Here is a 15321-nt window from a genome sequence, read left to right as displayed (position 1 = left end):
TCAGTCAGTAAGGAGGTGTGGGAGGAGGATGGGAGAAGCTCGTACGTTCACATCCTTGCAATGATGTCACACACAAAACAGGCCTGCGAATATAGAGCGTGCTACGATGGGTCCTTAGTTATGACTCCAATCTGCTTTAGCATTGGTTACAGATAAAATAGTACATTTGTAAGTAAAACTTAATTCCACTGATAATAGTTAAGACAATTTCCCTGTGGGCCAGGACGCCACATATAGATCTGAACAGCCTCTACTTAACCTTTTTGTCCTTGAGCTATGGGAGCTGGTGCGCGGGCTGCACTGTGTACAGCAATCATTCTCGGTTGTTTGGCAGGTCTTATGATGGCCCATAACAAACCTGGGTCACTTCTTGTGTTAAGCCCAGGGGGCATGACCCAGTCTCGCTTAGTGGTATAATGTTTACATCCTGGGGTACTTTTCTCCCGCCTAAATGATTGTCAGGCCTCCAGAGGACTTATTTTTTTCCCCACACTCATAAAAGCCAGTGTGGAGCTGCTAGTAGAAGAACAAGTCCTGCAGGGCATTGGGATGGCAGGTTTGATCTGTCTTGTACAGAGTCTGCTTTGGGTAGAGCCACTATACAGGCAAGGGTTTTTATGAAGCATTGGGAGCTTCAACTTTTTTAGGACGAGACCTAAATTGGGAAATATTTAGCTCAGTGTGGGGACTCGGATCATTTGTAAACAAGGCCTGCTAGTGCTTGTGTTATTTTGGGAGCCATTATAAACAGGATTTTGGTTTCAAAATATACTCTCCTTAACTCGATTATTTGTTCTGTGAGCCTTTATAAAACAGCTTTACTTCGAAAGAAGCAGAAATAGAAAGCGAAACTGAGTACAGCTCTCATACATGTGAGTTTAGAAGGTTTGCTGCTACCCACTATATTATAACCGGGCCACAAACAATCAGAGTTCTGCTGACAGCATAAACCCCCCAAAATATACTTTTGTTTTTCTTGCTCTATCAATTCAGCTAATGCCATTACCTCACAAAGCCTATTTCTTTTATTTACAAGTTAGTGGAGCATAAGAAGTTTTTTAAGATTGTATCATTTCATTCAAAGTTTAAGGTGAAGCAGCAACAAATCATCAAGTAAGCATACAGTCCGCCATTAACTCGCAAAAGTGCTTGTACAGCAATGTTATAATAATAATAGAAAAACAATAAAAACGCTCTACACTCTTTAGTCAAGAAGTAAAAATGTAACCTCGCCGTGCTCTCACTCAGATGTCTCACTCCTCCACTTTTATGTGAATCCTGCTGCAGATTCTTCTTTTGTCTGCCGCTAATTCAATTAGTGAGGTATGGATAGATGGGCCGCAGGTCCAGCCTGTGGTCGCTGAGACGTATCCTTCCTAATGCCTTGTCTCTAACAGACCCTTACGGGCTGCCTTGCATGGCCTGCTCCCATTGATCCCATCGATTCATCCAGTTTACTACTGATGTGATGTGGAATGTTATTGACCCTAATCAAATGGAGCCACAGCAGCATTTGAGGCTGATTGCGGGCCCTATTGCCTGTCGATAGGGACCCCTTCCGAACTCGTGTGATAAATGCATGCCTTGGAACAAGTGATGAATTAATCACCTGATGACTTGATGACTTAAAGTGATAAAGTGATACATTTATAATTATTGTTATTGTTATTGTTGTTACTATTATGAATTACTATATTGTTGTGTTTGTTTTAAACTATTGCTAGATTTTCGTGTTTCTGTGTGTTGTGTGTTGATTGCAACTGTAATCTAAATGTGCTGTCCCCACTGTGTGCAGATATGTTTGCATGGTGGAGGGCAGCAAAGAATTCATAGGGACAGGAGAAAGTTTATTTTGCTCCATGCTATATACTTCTCTCTTTGCTCCCCTGAAGGATTGAAGAAAGTTCGAAATCCGGATCGAATGTACAGAACAGCAGTGTGTTATGCTGGCCATGGTCCACCTAAGAGTATCAGTGATGACACAGAGATGAACAGTAAGAGCTATTCATACCTGCATCGTTCCTACAAGAGGCCACTAGCTGGCCACTGTGTTATGACTTCATCTGTTTATCCATTAACCTTTTCATTCCATCCTCCTATTCACAAGACCTCGTATCTACCACACACACATCCCATCCCGTGCTCTCCTCCATCTCCTCCTCCTCTCCACCCCCTCCCTCCAGGTGCTCCTCGTGCAGGAGTGCGTGCTGTTGATTCAAGTGTGTGCTTTACAGGATCATGTCCTCAAAGCTGTAGTGTTGTTGTTAACTAGGAGTGATTGTTTCAGGTTGAGGCCAGGGATCAGGACCCGAGCAAACCCCTCAGAGAGAATGGCAGCATGTTGAGCCATTCATTATTATAGCCATTAATACATGGGCCTCGTCCACACTGCTCCCCGGACCAACATGCCTGGGAAGGTAAACCCACGTTAACAACTTGACTGCTGAAGTTTCACAGAAACAGAAGTCAAAGTTACGTCGGTTACACTATGGCAAGATACAATTTGCCACTCGGTTTCTGGGGCTGTGCTCCATGGGAATAACAGGCAGGGTGCAGAGTACAAAGACACCCTGTCGTCCTAGCTGGGATTTCTCTTCACTTCTGAAGCCCAACTTCAATATCAATGGAATTATACACGCTGATAAACCAGGAATATTTACAAGCAGAAAAACAAACAAACCGAGGCCAAAAAATATGGGCTGGAGTCTTGGGTTGACACAAGGTTGATTTATCCTGTCCCCTGTAAAGCAGAGTGGTTCTCAGGGGACAGCACTGACGACTGAATGCCTAATGAGCACCCCACGTTCAGTCTCAAAAACCAAGTTGATCTAAATGTCATGGTAATTGTAGGGTAATAGTCATGTTTCGTGTGTCGGTTCTAAATTGAAGGTGTGAAGTCAGCCACCGCCCCCTTGTTACACCTCTTGCTGGATATCAGTCATGAAAAGCGCTCCTCCAAGCCATGGTGTGTCCCAAAGATAATGTTGTGATAGGAGCACGGATTTAGCAGCAGGGGGCCAAGTGCATGTGCAGATCAAGCAGACCAGTATGGAAACGGTGGGTGGGGACACTGAAGATAGACTTTTCCATTACTGCTTCATGTGTGACAGCAGTGACTTACAATAGTTTTTGCCCAGTCCTGCTTTTCCCCCCTCTATGTTATTGCATGGTGCTACAAAATGCTATCCTGGTGTCAGGCACCCCATTTAATGTATTGTGCCTCCAGGGTTTTTTTGGTTCAACAGTGTACTCCGCTACTGCGTGCAGCAGCTGAAACAGCCAGGTAAACCATTGATCTGAGTAATCATCTGAGTAATTGTTCGAGTAGTTATGATAAGGATAAAAGGCTCCGGCGAAGCCCCCCGAAGCTGTGTTCTTTCCTCGCTGTTTGTGTGTGTGATTGTGTGTGTGTGTGTGTGTGTGTGTGTGTGTGTGTGTGTGTGTGTGTGTGCGTGTGCGTGTGCGTGTGTGTGTGTGTGTGTGTCTGCTGTAAGCTGTAAGCAAACGCGAGGGAGAAAAGGGAGTCAGACAGAGAGAGACAGAGAGAGAGAAAATGGGGGAGAGAGAGACAGACCTCACCTCTGCTCTCCTTGAGATGGGATTTTCATGGATGGTTGAGCTCGGCAAGGGCTGAGAACACATAAAGAGTATTTTTCAGTTTGTTGTAGGCAGTTAACCATGTGTGCATGTTTGTCGAACTTCCAGTAATAGGCCTGCGCTTTTATTTATATTTTTCTTTCAGCTGCGTGACTTGTTGACGGTTTCTCTGTGTCGCACTATTGTCCGAGCCTCTAGTGGAATCACGGCTCTCCATGGCCACTTAGCAAATGTACACATTAATAATATGAAATATTAATAGTGAGAAGTATAACATGAAGGCTATAGTATGCTGTCGAGAATGTATGTATGATAGAGCATTAGTAGGAACATTATCATTGCAGAAATAAACTCGACAAACTACAACCATCGATTGCCTTAACATCCACTGTCTCCTTCTGTGTAGAAAGTCAAACACTCTGCCTCTGCTGGAAGCAAAGGCATGGTCTCTTTGTAGTTATTCCGTAACATAGCAACGCCATGGTGAACACTTTTTGGCTTGTGGGCGGCTGGAAATTTCGCTGTACGTAAGAGTGTTGTGAAGCAGGCTACAGGCCAAATGATAAAGATAATTGGTTTCCCTGTTGTCTAGTAAAACATACTATTTTAAGTCTATACACATTTCTCTCCCTATCTCCATCAAGAACCATAAGACTACACGGCAAGTAGCTTGTGGAGCTTTGACCAATTTCCTAAACTGCCAACAGAATATGACAACGTTTAATTTGCTTTCGAGGCTACGCTTTTGTCTAATCAAAATCTTCTAGGTTTAACAAAATGTGTTTCCCTGCTCTGGTTTGAATGACCACTTACGACTCTTGTACCAATCGAAAAATGCAATCTAGATATTTTAAACACAGGCAAAATATAAGTAGTATAATTTTTATTTTTAAGTATATTGTTCAAGCATATTCAGGATATGTATTAACTGATATTGTATACAGTATAACAGGCTCAGTCCAAGCTACATTGACTACTGCTTCCACACATTCAGAAGTAGATTGAATGATTTGATAGCATGTCATTAGTCAACCTTGGCTGATAGAATGCCTCTTTCCCTCACATTGGCTATGGCCCTGTTTTAGTTTTTCATTGGAGACATTGTACTAACCATTCTTCCTTGTCCTGGGTGGCAGGCAATACTGTGCATTATCTCCGAGGGTTGATTCTGAAAGCTAGTCATCACTGTTTACTCAATATGATTGAGTCATCTTGATATTTCATGAAAGATATTTCACTAAGCTGATTCTATCACATGCTGTTCATTGTTCTTATCTGGCTAAGACATATATATCTGTTTATGTGGTAGAATGTTTATTTACATGATTTAATGGATTCTGTACGACATACTATTCGCTAATACAGATCTTGCTATGGTAGGCTGTTTGCTGGTTACCTGTGTGTGTGTGCGCTGTTTTCTGTGTGTGTGTGTGTGTGTGTGTGTGTGTGTGTGTGTGTGTGTGTGTGTGTGTGTGTGTGTGTGTGTGTGTGTGTGTGTGTGTGTGTGTGTGTGTGTGTGTTGTGTGCAGTACAGATGCAGTGCAGATGCAGTCCCTCTTTGTTCGATTTGATTCTCTCTCTCTTGCTCAGGCTATACCCATATTTTTTTACCACTTTATTTACTAGTCTAGATATCCCCACAATTAAACACGGGTTCTCAAAACAACGATTTTAAAGTAATGTCTAAATCTGAGTTGTTTAGATGACATTGTATTCAAACTATACTCCTTGGAATTGATAAAGCCACCAGTCACTTTAACGGGCGATTGCTTAATGTTGGCTTTCAATTTATGCTCAAAGTGGGCACAGATTAGAAAGAAAAACCGTCACTCCTGGAACACTCAGAGACAGAGACGGAGGAGAGAGGGTTTTGCGTCGAGCGTTGGATTATTGATTAAAGATTTGTTTTTGTCAGCCATTCCAGTCTCATGACCCTGACTCTTGTCTCCTGGGTGGGGCTGGACCAAGCTAGCATGACAGATAACCTTAAATTCCTCCCAAGTGATTACTTCACGACCGGGATCAGTGATAATCTTAACATCGTACACACACAACACGCACAGACCGACAGGCAGACAAACACACACACAGACACACATACATCTATCTCAGAATCTATTTTTATAAAAATCTTTCTTGTAACTCTTCTATTGAAGATTGTTTTGGAAACAAAGCTGCTCTGTGTGTGTAGCCTTTTATACGTAGTCCCCTTCATCAAGATGGGGAGCATAATTGGCTGCATTGTGGTCCAGCTCAGCTCAGCACATCCTCTCAGTGTAACAAGCTCTGTTTCAGCCTGTCTTGCACTTTGTTATTTTACAACCAACGAGTCGTTTCCGTTTGTTTGTTTCTTGGATAATGCACAAGTGGTCATTAAATATAGTGTTCGGCCCCTAAATATTCTGCCGCGTCGGATTACATGGGAAATCTAAAGAACATGGCACAATGCAGAGTTAAGTTGAGTGAGTTTTAAGCTTTGATCTGCTCCCAGGGTAGGAAAAGAATGTGTTTTTAAGCTCATTGATTAACGAGGAACTGGTTTGCTTAGAAGAAGCTTATCTATATGCTGTAAATCTATTCTGAATCTGGCATCCAAGCTACTCCCATGTGGGTTGATTTTAGCTGACGCATGAACTAAAAGTGGATCTCCATGCCACAGCAGACAAATCTTTTATTAGTAAGCTGCAGTCTGCCTAAAATCCACTGTCAGAGAAACCCTCTTTCTCGCTCACATCTGTGGGAAGGGCTGACAACAGAAAGAAGACAAAATGTGTACTGATGAAATCCAAGGGGTGAACAAATAGCAGATCAAAGACAAGACAATTTTCTTTAATATTGTGTAATGCTGTGGACACAAAGCATAATTCAAACAGCAGTTCATGCTGAGTCTTCATGCCTGAGGAGCGTTATTATGAAAAGGCCTTGTTTTGTTGCAGAATAGTTCTGGACTCTCTACTCCATTGTCAAATTGAGCACAGAAGACAATCATTTGGTGGATACCTCAGTTTCAGTAGCCATGCTTGAAAGAATCTGGAAGAAAAACTAATGTCTCAAACAGTTGGCTGATAAGATAGGAATTGCATCCCTTAAGTTCTTTGTAGGGATCGACCGATACAGATTTTTTAGGGCCGATACGATACCGATATTTTTTCATCAGCCTTAGCCGATACCCCGATACGCCGATACCGATATTTAGAGCCGATATTTAGAGCCGATACTGCTTTTGCTCCCTCAATCATAAGAATTACACTGATAACAAATGTTACAAGTCTCAATTTAAAAAAAGGAACATTTATTGAACTTCAATATAAAAAATAATATTTAACAAATAGTAAAAACAGGTGAGGTAAAACAAGTAAGAAAAATTAGATGAGCAATATTTAACAAATATTAAAAACAGGTGAGGTAGAACAAGTAAAAAATAAATAAATAAATAAATAAATAAAAATAAAAAATAAATAAAAATATCGGCGAAAATCAGCCGCGTATCGGCCGATACCGATACACGTAAAAAACGCGAATATCGACCGATATATCGGTCGATCCCTAGTTCTTTGTGTTCAAACGTAATGACGATTTCTTAGTGACCCATATCCATCAAAGCAGACATAGTGAATTATTATGTAATAATTCATATAATGATAAATATAAATATTAATGTCATATTTCTTCAATTCACAAAACAACACAACACAACCAACAACCTTTGTTCTTGCCAGTGCCAATAAATCGACTAACTTGTTTTAACAAAGGAACGTTTAACAAAAATTATTTAATTGATCAGATTAATGCAAATGTACCTTCTTCCTTGTTTTAAATGTCTGTGGGAGATACAAACCAAATAGAAATCAAAGGCTGTCATATCCAAATGGTAATTTCTCATCTATATTTTAAGATATGGAAATGCATAAATGTGTATAAATACCAACCACAATACTTATTAATAATATCAAAAAACATTGAAACACATGGGAAGACGTGTCAGAGGGCTACCATATCTTGTCGGCTCGGCTGTGAGACCTTTCCCGGAGAGCTGGGGCGGATGCGAGAGGAAGTGTGAAAAATGTCTCTCTTATGTCTCTCCACCTTGGGAAATTAACATGATATCTAGCCGTGTGTCTTTCAGAGTATCTCGATAAGAATTAGTTGTAGAATTGAAAACAAGGAAATAAGATATTGGTGCTTCCTATTCCAAGGGTTCTAAAGCAAGCCAATTTATCCATGACCGCTTTACATATTTTTCTTGTCCTTCCTTCTTCTTTATTTGGTGAGCCGGCACATTTACCTTCAGATGTTTCCATTACGGTTCAGCTGACTGGAAAATGTGTGATGTGCATAAAGTGCACAGTTCACTCTGGCCTGGTCTTGATGATGTCATCTAAGGGTGTGTCACAGTGCATCATTGATCCCTGGCAGCAGAAGCGTTGGCAGCCATGCCTGCCATTGATCACAGGGAGCAAGTCACCAGAGCACACTTTGTGTGGAGTGAGAAAAGGCCAACGTTTTCTACCCAGTCACTCTGGAATCACTGTAAAACTGTGTGGAGCTTCACTGTAACGCTGCGCATCCCCAGTTGACTCTACAGATGAAAAGAAACACACTAGAAGGAACTCTGTATCAACAGTTTGTATGTTTACTACTACTGTTCATTAATACATCAACCTGTACTTTCTGCCGCTCATTTGACAACCATCCTTTTCACGGCACATCTCTGATCGTTCAGCTGCTGTGAGTTTCTCCAGATCTGACAGTGACACCACTTTGGGTGTTCCTCGCAGCAGATGCTGCATGCGATTGTTAATTGGGCGCAGCAAATGATTACAGATACCTGTTCCTGCTCACATAAAAAGGAGTTTACACAAGCAGAATCGCAGGTACAGATGGATACAGCAAATGCTACAGAGCTACAAACCTATTCCTGCATCCCTCGGGGAGCGATACGGTGAGCAGTGCTCTGTAGCAACAGCCCCTGATGTTCCACCTCACACATTACAATCGGAGGCTGCTCGCCAAGCCTTCCTCTAAGGACCGCCTGGATTCCTTTCCATACATTTGTCGATGCGGAGGCAGCCTCAGTGGTGTAGCACCCTCCTGTTGTTGTGATGCACAGTGAGCAATGGTGAATGTGCAATGTCCTCCCAAACAAACTTTCTGGAATTCCTTTCACTTTGTCTGTAGAGGAGTGTTTTGCTTCAGAGGAACACGTTCATTTTCTTCACATCCTCTGCAGAGATTTGTAGCTAGCAGTGATTTACAAGCTCATTGCCATTCAACGTCATATTTCTTATTGCGTTAGCTTCAAACCAACACATGGCAGGCAGGAAGGGAGATCAGCGTAATAGATTATTTGTTCAGTGTGTAGTGTGTAATAACTGTCAATGTGCAACACCTAGTTGTTACATAGGAGGCCACAGAGCCGCTCATACTGCCGTACCGCTGAGTTATATCTCATGTTAAAGGCTGTCTCTCCGTACGATCTGGACAGTTCTGCTCGTGTTCAATGGCCAGAGGAACCCTGACACATTCTTCTCTTGAGTAGTATAGTTAAATTGTCATCATCTTCGCAAAGGTTCGCCTGTCATGTCATTGAGATTTGCTGGCCAATGCTTCACCTCCATTTTTACTCCATTGTGTGACTCGCAGACTGGTGTGAATGTCCTCCTCCTGCTTTCATCTGCCCAAACAATTCATTTAATTCATGATATTGTAAAACCCACGCGACATGTTTTGTCATCTGATTCTGCATATTTTAATGGTATTCCGATGATAATAAAAAAAAGGCTCATGTGCAATTGCTTATAACCATGTATGATGGCAACGGTAGCCTATTTGTTTGCATGTTCTTTGTAAAACATACAGGTCAGACAGTTATCACTTGCAGATGCTGGTGTGGTCATTTAATAATAACTTGCCAAATAGACAAATTATATCAAGCATTACATAAATGACTAAAGGGTGAGCTGATACAAAAAGAAAAGACAAACAATGTAGTTGTTGGTGAAATGATTCCCTTTAATTCCCTTTAACTGTGACAGCCAGCACAAGTCAGGGTGGCTGAGCAGACTGATGAAGGCACACTACGGACCATGTGCTAAATATGTTTTCTTTCTTCTGTTGTGTGTGTGTCTTCTCCTCCTCGTCTAGATGAACATGGACATTTGAAAATATACCTGCCCAAAAAGCTGCTTGAATGTCTACCCAAATGCTCCTCGCTGCCAAAGGAGAGACATCGCTGGAACACTAATGAGGTGAGGCTGCCGTCCCTTATCCACGACGTTCCCCTCCATCCATCACGTTACCCACGCAGCCGTCCGCGAGACACATTGATCTTTCCGCTCTGGTTTTTTCTTTTTTTCTGAGACAGACAGATTCCTAAGCAATGACAACATTCTCTTAGGGATATAGGCTCATATTGTTGGGCTTTTCGACGCACACCTTATCGGAGATTGCCAAATATCCACTTAGCATTGGCATCTAGGAGCATATTAGCTCAGTCGCATACAATCCAGCAGTCTCAATAATTCCACGTTGTCGTTGAATGGGCCCTCTGTGTTCTAGTGTAATTGCATGCTATTACTACCGTATTCATTAATATTTTTTGGGTTGATTTTGTTTTGTTGACATTACTGTCCAGATTTAGAAATGCATATATTAGGCAATCATATTATGTGAATCATTTTAAACCATTAGGAGGATTGTACTTACCAAGCACTTCCTCTGATTTCTCTTTCACTGATAATTGGCTCCACCTGGAAGGTTGACATTTTGCCATATTAAACCGTTCCTGAACACAGACAGAAATATATAAAGCATCCTTACTTGTTCTCTTGCTGCACACATGCAATTATACAGCTTTGCAACACCTTGGGTCATGTTTTGTAATGTTTATTGTGATATTGTCACCCTTTTGAATTTTCCTTGTTAGAATTAGAAATCCCTGCTACTCTGAACTTATAATTGTACAGGTGTTTTTTGTCATTATTTCTTAATTTATTCAATATATCTTCCTTAGTGGGAAGATCAATGGATCTCAAAGCCCATAGGAAATTGAAAAGATATCTCACTGAGTCATGAGAAATTGATAATCACCAAGTGTAATTGGAAGTGATTAGACCCCAATATACTACAAGTTGATTCAAGTTAGTTTTACTTAACGTTGGGTATATATGCTAAAACCACCCATCCATTCTTTTGATTAACAAATTGTTACTTATAAATTGCACTAATCTGCATTGATTCAAGTAAGTTGGCTCTGAACTATAGACAAAATGCTTACTTAGAATAAATTGGTGAAAATGCTTTCATAGTATGCATGTATTGACTGTGAATGTTAGGCAATATTGTAAAGCGCTTTGAGTGGCCACTGGTTAGAGAAGCGCGATATAAATGCAGTCCATTGACCATTTACTTGCCCTAGCTATTTTAGATAGGTTATGCTTTCGAAGATTAACACAATAAATAAGAAATTTAGAAATCAGCCCATTGACCATGAATACAGCATGTACACTGTGCGTCTCCATCTGCCTCGTGTGTGCTCCCTCGCCCTAGACTAGTTATTAAAAAATGTAAAACGCCACTGTGTTTTTAATTGGCTGATGTTGTAACTTGTGCCTTGTTTGACCTGCATTGTACGGCTAGCAGTCTAAATTAATTAACACATTTTTGTAATTGATCGAAAAATATATAAGCCTAAGCACTTGTTTGGGATAAATGCTGTTGACTACAGCTGCTGGCACCCCTCGTCATGTATAAAGGAAAATGAATAGTTTCAGCACAAGCGGTGGCACTGGTTGAAGAAGCACTATTTGGTGTACACATTTCAGGCCTCATATGGAAGTTGGGGATTGATGGGTTGCTCGAATTCCTTTTCAAAAGTGAGCGGAAGGAGCATTGAAGTATGTTGTCGTTATGCATTCCAAAAGTGATTTCTGGGCTGCAAAGTAACCTTTCCTAAAATTGAGGACATTTCGTCTTATGCGCCCCGTGCATACCAGTGTGTCCGCTCCTCATTGGTGGCAGCCGGGCAGCCGGGGAGGCATCATAACGTCTCTTGTCGCCTCGATTGTGTGACTCTCAGTGAAAGTGACACCTCATCAATTGTGTGCATATTTCGGGCGCTGGTTCGGCATCCTTAATGCAATCTTGTTGTTCTTCCACCCTGTACAAGCAAAAGGATCTCAATAAAGTGAGGGACGCTGATGACTGGAACAATATCGAAACGGCGTGACACAGGCAATGCTCATTTTGTTCTTGCACCATTCCACTAAAAAAGATTCCACCGGCTATAGATATTATAGAGATCCTTTTTTGGCCTTAAAGCAAGACATCTATAACATTATACATTCAAGAAACCAAGGGTATTTCTCCCCCTCGACTATAGCCTTGTGAAGCTTGAACAATATTTCTGTCAATTCATGAGGCAGTTTTTGTCAGCCTCATTCATGAAGAGATACACATTTAATTTCCCTTTAGGTGGAAAAGGTTGAGGCTACAACTTGCCTTTCAGAATCTTTAAGCTGGTGCATAGGGGTTGCAGTTATGCTGGGGCAGTGAGGTGAATCCTATGGCAAACTATTCATTTCGGCTCCCCTGTGTACATTTATGAGGAGTAAGTGTACTGGAATACATTTCAAGCATTTACTGGAAAATTAGATAAACCAATCTGATCAAAATGCAGAGGCAGAAGGAAGGAATAGGCATGGCGTAACAGACTCAGGAGCTGTCTGTGAGGTAGGGATATGCTATCAGCCTTAACATTTTCCCTGGAAGATTAACAAGAAGCATGGCACTGCTTGACAATTTGCTTGGTAAACACGCCTAAGTCTGAGAGAAAATTGGGGATTGTGTCAAGAAATACAGAAGAAAAACCACGTCTCAAATTTGTCTGTTGTTTTTGTCTGTTAGGAATTCATGATATCTTTGGTCTTTGAGACGGTGTTGGAGTAGCAGTTACAAAACACTGCAGTGGAAGATCATGAATACATCTCAGCGTCCCTGCCTGCTGTACCTGGCTTGTGCGGGTTGTTCCTCAGCCCTTAGTGTGCTCCTGGCGTTGGGGGGGGATGAGCCAACCAGGAACAAATCCTTCCTAGATCCCTTCCAGGTTTGCAACCGACCGCTATTGTCTGGAGGCGTCTCTGGCACGGTGACCTCTATTTTAGCAGACATTTCTGTTGAGATTTAAATCTTTTTAAGAAGGACACCTCACGCGGGAGGGGCTTTAGGCCTACATTCTCTTCAAGATGAAACCCGCCTGATGTTTGGTTACCCTGGCATGAAAGATGCAGAGCTCCAGAGCCAATGTCTCTGCCCAGTACTATTTCTGAGATATGTTTCTGCGCCTATACTTTACCTCAGAGCTCTGCCTTAGGGCATTCATTAAAGTAACATGCAGGCTTTGCTCTTAAATTCGTCCAAGAAAAAAAACAACATTGTAGATTAGCCACCACATTGCAGACATAAAACCATGAAATTAACCTGCTTACAATTGAAAGGTGTGATTTAAAGTCATTAAAAAATCCAGGGTACACCACATACGCAAAAGCCGGTTGAGATTCATTGAGTCTTTCAGCCCTAAAAAAGCTGAGACAGGGGAGTATATCTGGTAGGCCTGGCAAGCGGGGGACAAGAGTCCTAAGCTGAAGTGACACCCTCAGCCCTTAATGAACGGTACAGGACTCTGGGTACTACCAGCTCCCCTCAGCTTAGAAGGACTCTTTCTGAACTTGCGCCGAACCAAGGGAGACAAGAGAGCATCGGCTAAGGCCTCCATCGGCTTGCTACACATTTAATGCAGCTGTCGTCAGGAATAATCCTCTCTGCTGTGCCGACGGCACAGCATGGGGCCCCACATACAATATGCTGCCACTCAGGACTAAGCAGGAGTGCCTCGTGAACGCGCTCTCTGGGTTTAGTCAAAACGGAGTCAGGATTTCATGCAGCAGTGGTCAGAATCCATAGCTAATTAATTGAAATACACAATGGAGAATAATCTATGCCAATACGAGATGCTACCATGGGGGGGGTGACGGGGGGGGGACATTGATATGTGCTGGCGTCTTTATCTCGGAACTCAAACAACATTTTTGTTAAATCCTTCGCATTATGATGTCCCACTATTTTCCAATTGTTGTTCTGATTTGACGTGGGACATTCCTTTGATAAATGATAAATATTTGAATAAAATAATAAAATACAATATATTTTCTTTTTATATGGCAATTATTTGAAACCATTTTTGTTATGTATCAAGAGATCAGATCAGTATCATACACTAAATACATACTTTAAATGTATTTTTTACATTTAAAGTGATGTTTAAAGTAGATCTCCTTTTAGAGGAGTATTCTACATGAATGAATAGACAATCTCAATCATCTGTAGATAATGCTGTTAGTAGCCTATTTGTATGACATGCTTGTATTCTTGGATACTGCTACCCCTAGTGCTCTTGAAGATGGCATTTTGGACTTTCTCATTTGAAGGCTGGAGAATCCCCCTCAGAATATCTTGACCTCATTAGAGCACTGGCGGGATTAGGGCTAGCTCCTATGGATTAGGAAATCTCTTATTAGGTTGATTGGGCTGCCCTAGTCAAAGCACTAGGTGTCTGACACATTTTCATACTTGTCTGCAACTGCACAAATACATTTTGTGTCAATGTTATTTCCATGCACGACAGTGCTTTGAGAACTCACCTAATCGAATGCAAGGTCATGCCTGATTAAATGTTTATCTTCATTTGAGCTCTTTGCCTGGCACTGCCTCTCTACGGAGTGTAATTAAAATGACTCCCTCCAATTGCAAATGTTTACAGAAATGTTCATTAGATCCTGTGGGGCAATCAGTGGAAATAAAAGGTCATGTTTTTCTGTTGGTCTGTTTGATTGTCGTGGTTATTTAAATGTTTTTAAAATTTTATCTTTCTTTAGTTTTCACCTAGGTAGGTGTAATGGTTCTGTGCTAGCAGGGATGCAGGACAGAATGTGAATGGTCCCAGTTAGAACAGGGTTGTGCGTAGTAGGTCTTTTTTCTCAACCAGAGATTAAGAGAAAATAACATTTAAAGCCAATGGGGGTGTCTGTTATTTTAACCAATGTTGGGATTTGATCTATATTAGCTTTTTATTAAACTGCCCCGTTATGGTTTAGAATAGATGGCTGAAGCCCAGCACAATTTATTCTGGCTACTAAAAAAAACTATTTTTCATCCATAGCGTTTCAGCAAGACAGTAAACCCTCACTTTCTCTTGTTCTTTTTTTTCAAAAACGTTTAATTGAAGGAGTTTATGTGGGGCAATGTTGTGCAATCACATCATTGCTTCAGCATCATGATATCCACTACGGCACTTTTTTATCATTATATTTGGCTGGGGAAATTAGAAAATAGCAAGATAAAGAATTGGCTGAGTGTCTGTGGTTGGCTGGCCGCATAGTATCTCCCTCCAAGTTTGATAGCTTTGCTGATTGCTAGTGTTGTTGCTCACTGTGAAGAGTCGATTGTATGGCCATGGTGTAGCGAGGCAGTTGTAATAGGAACCCACCAGTTGGGTCATTCAAAGGGTCCTGCACACTACAGGGACCTTTTGCTTTTTTCCCTTGGATGTGCACATCAAGGCAGGGGTCCACGGTATCAGTATGTCCTGAGTATGAAGCCCGCGCTGACCTCTATTGTAGCAGATACAGGTCACTCCACCTCCTGTGGGAAGACTCTAAATTGAACCCA

General features: G+C 41.5%; 1 protein-coding gene across 8 annotated transcripts in view; it reads left to right on the top strand.

Moving 5' to 3' along the window:
• The window catches only part of camta1a (calmodulin binding transcription activator 1a), a 300236-nt gene that overhangs the window by 2000 nt on the left and 282915 nt on the right, over window positions 1–15321 (top strand). For 7 of the 8 annotated variants that reach the window (XM_030350928.1, XM_030350902.1, XM_030350888.1 and 4 more), the window contains exons 2-3: window positions 1893–1994; window positions 9742–9845. In XM_030350928.1, coding sequence (XP_030206788.1) covers window positions 1893–1994; window positions 9742–9845 — 206 coding nt within the window. The remainder of the gene's footprint in view (window positions 1–1892; window positions 1995–9741; window positions 9846–15321) is intronic. The other variant, XM_030350895.1, reaches the window with a different exon arrangement.

The sequence above is a fragment of the Gadus morhua genome, chromosome 1 (genome assembly GCF_902167405.1).
Source record: "Gadus morhua chromosome 1, gadMor3.0, whole genome shotgun sequence".
NCBI classification, from domain to species: domain Eukaryota; kingdom Metazoa; phylum Chordata; class Actinopteri; order Gadiformes; family Gadidae; genus Gadus; species Gadus morhua.
The sequence above is the reverse complement of the archived record's forward strand: the minus strand, read 5'-3'. Positions and strand labels throughout refer to the sequence as shown.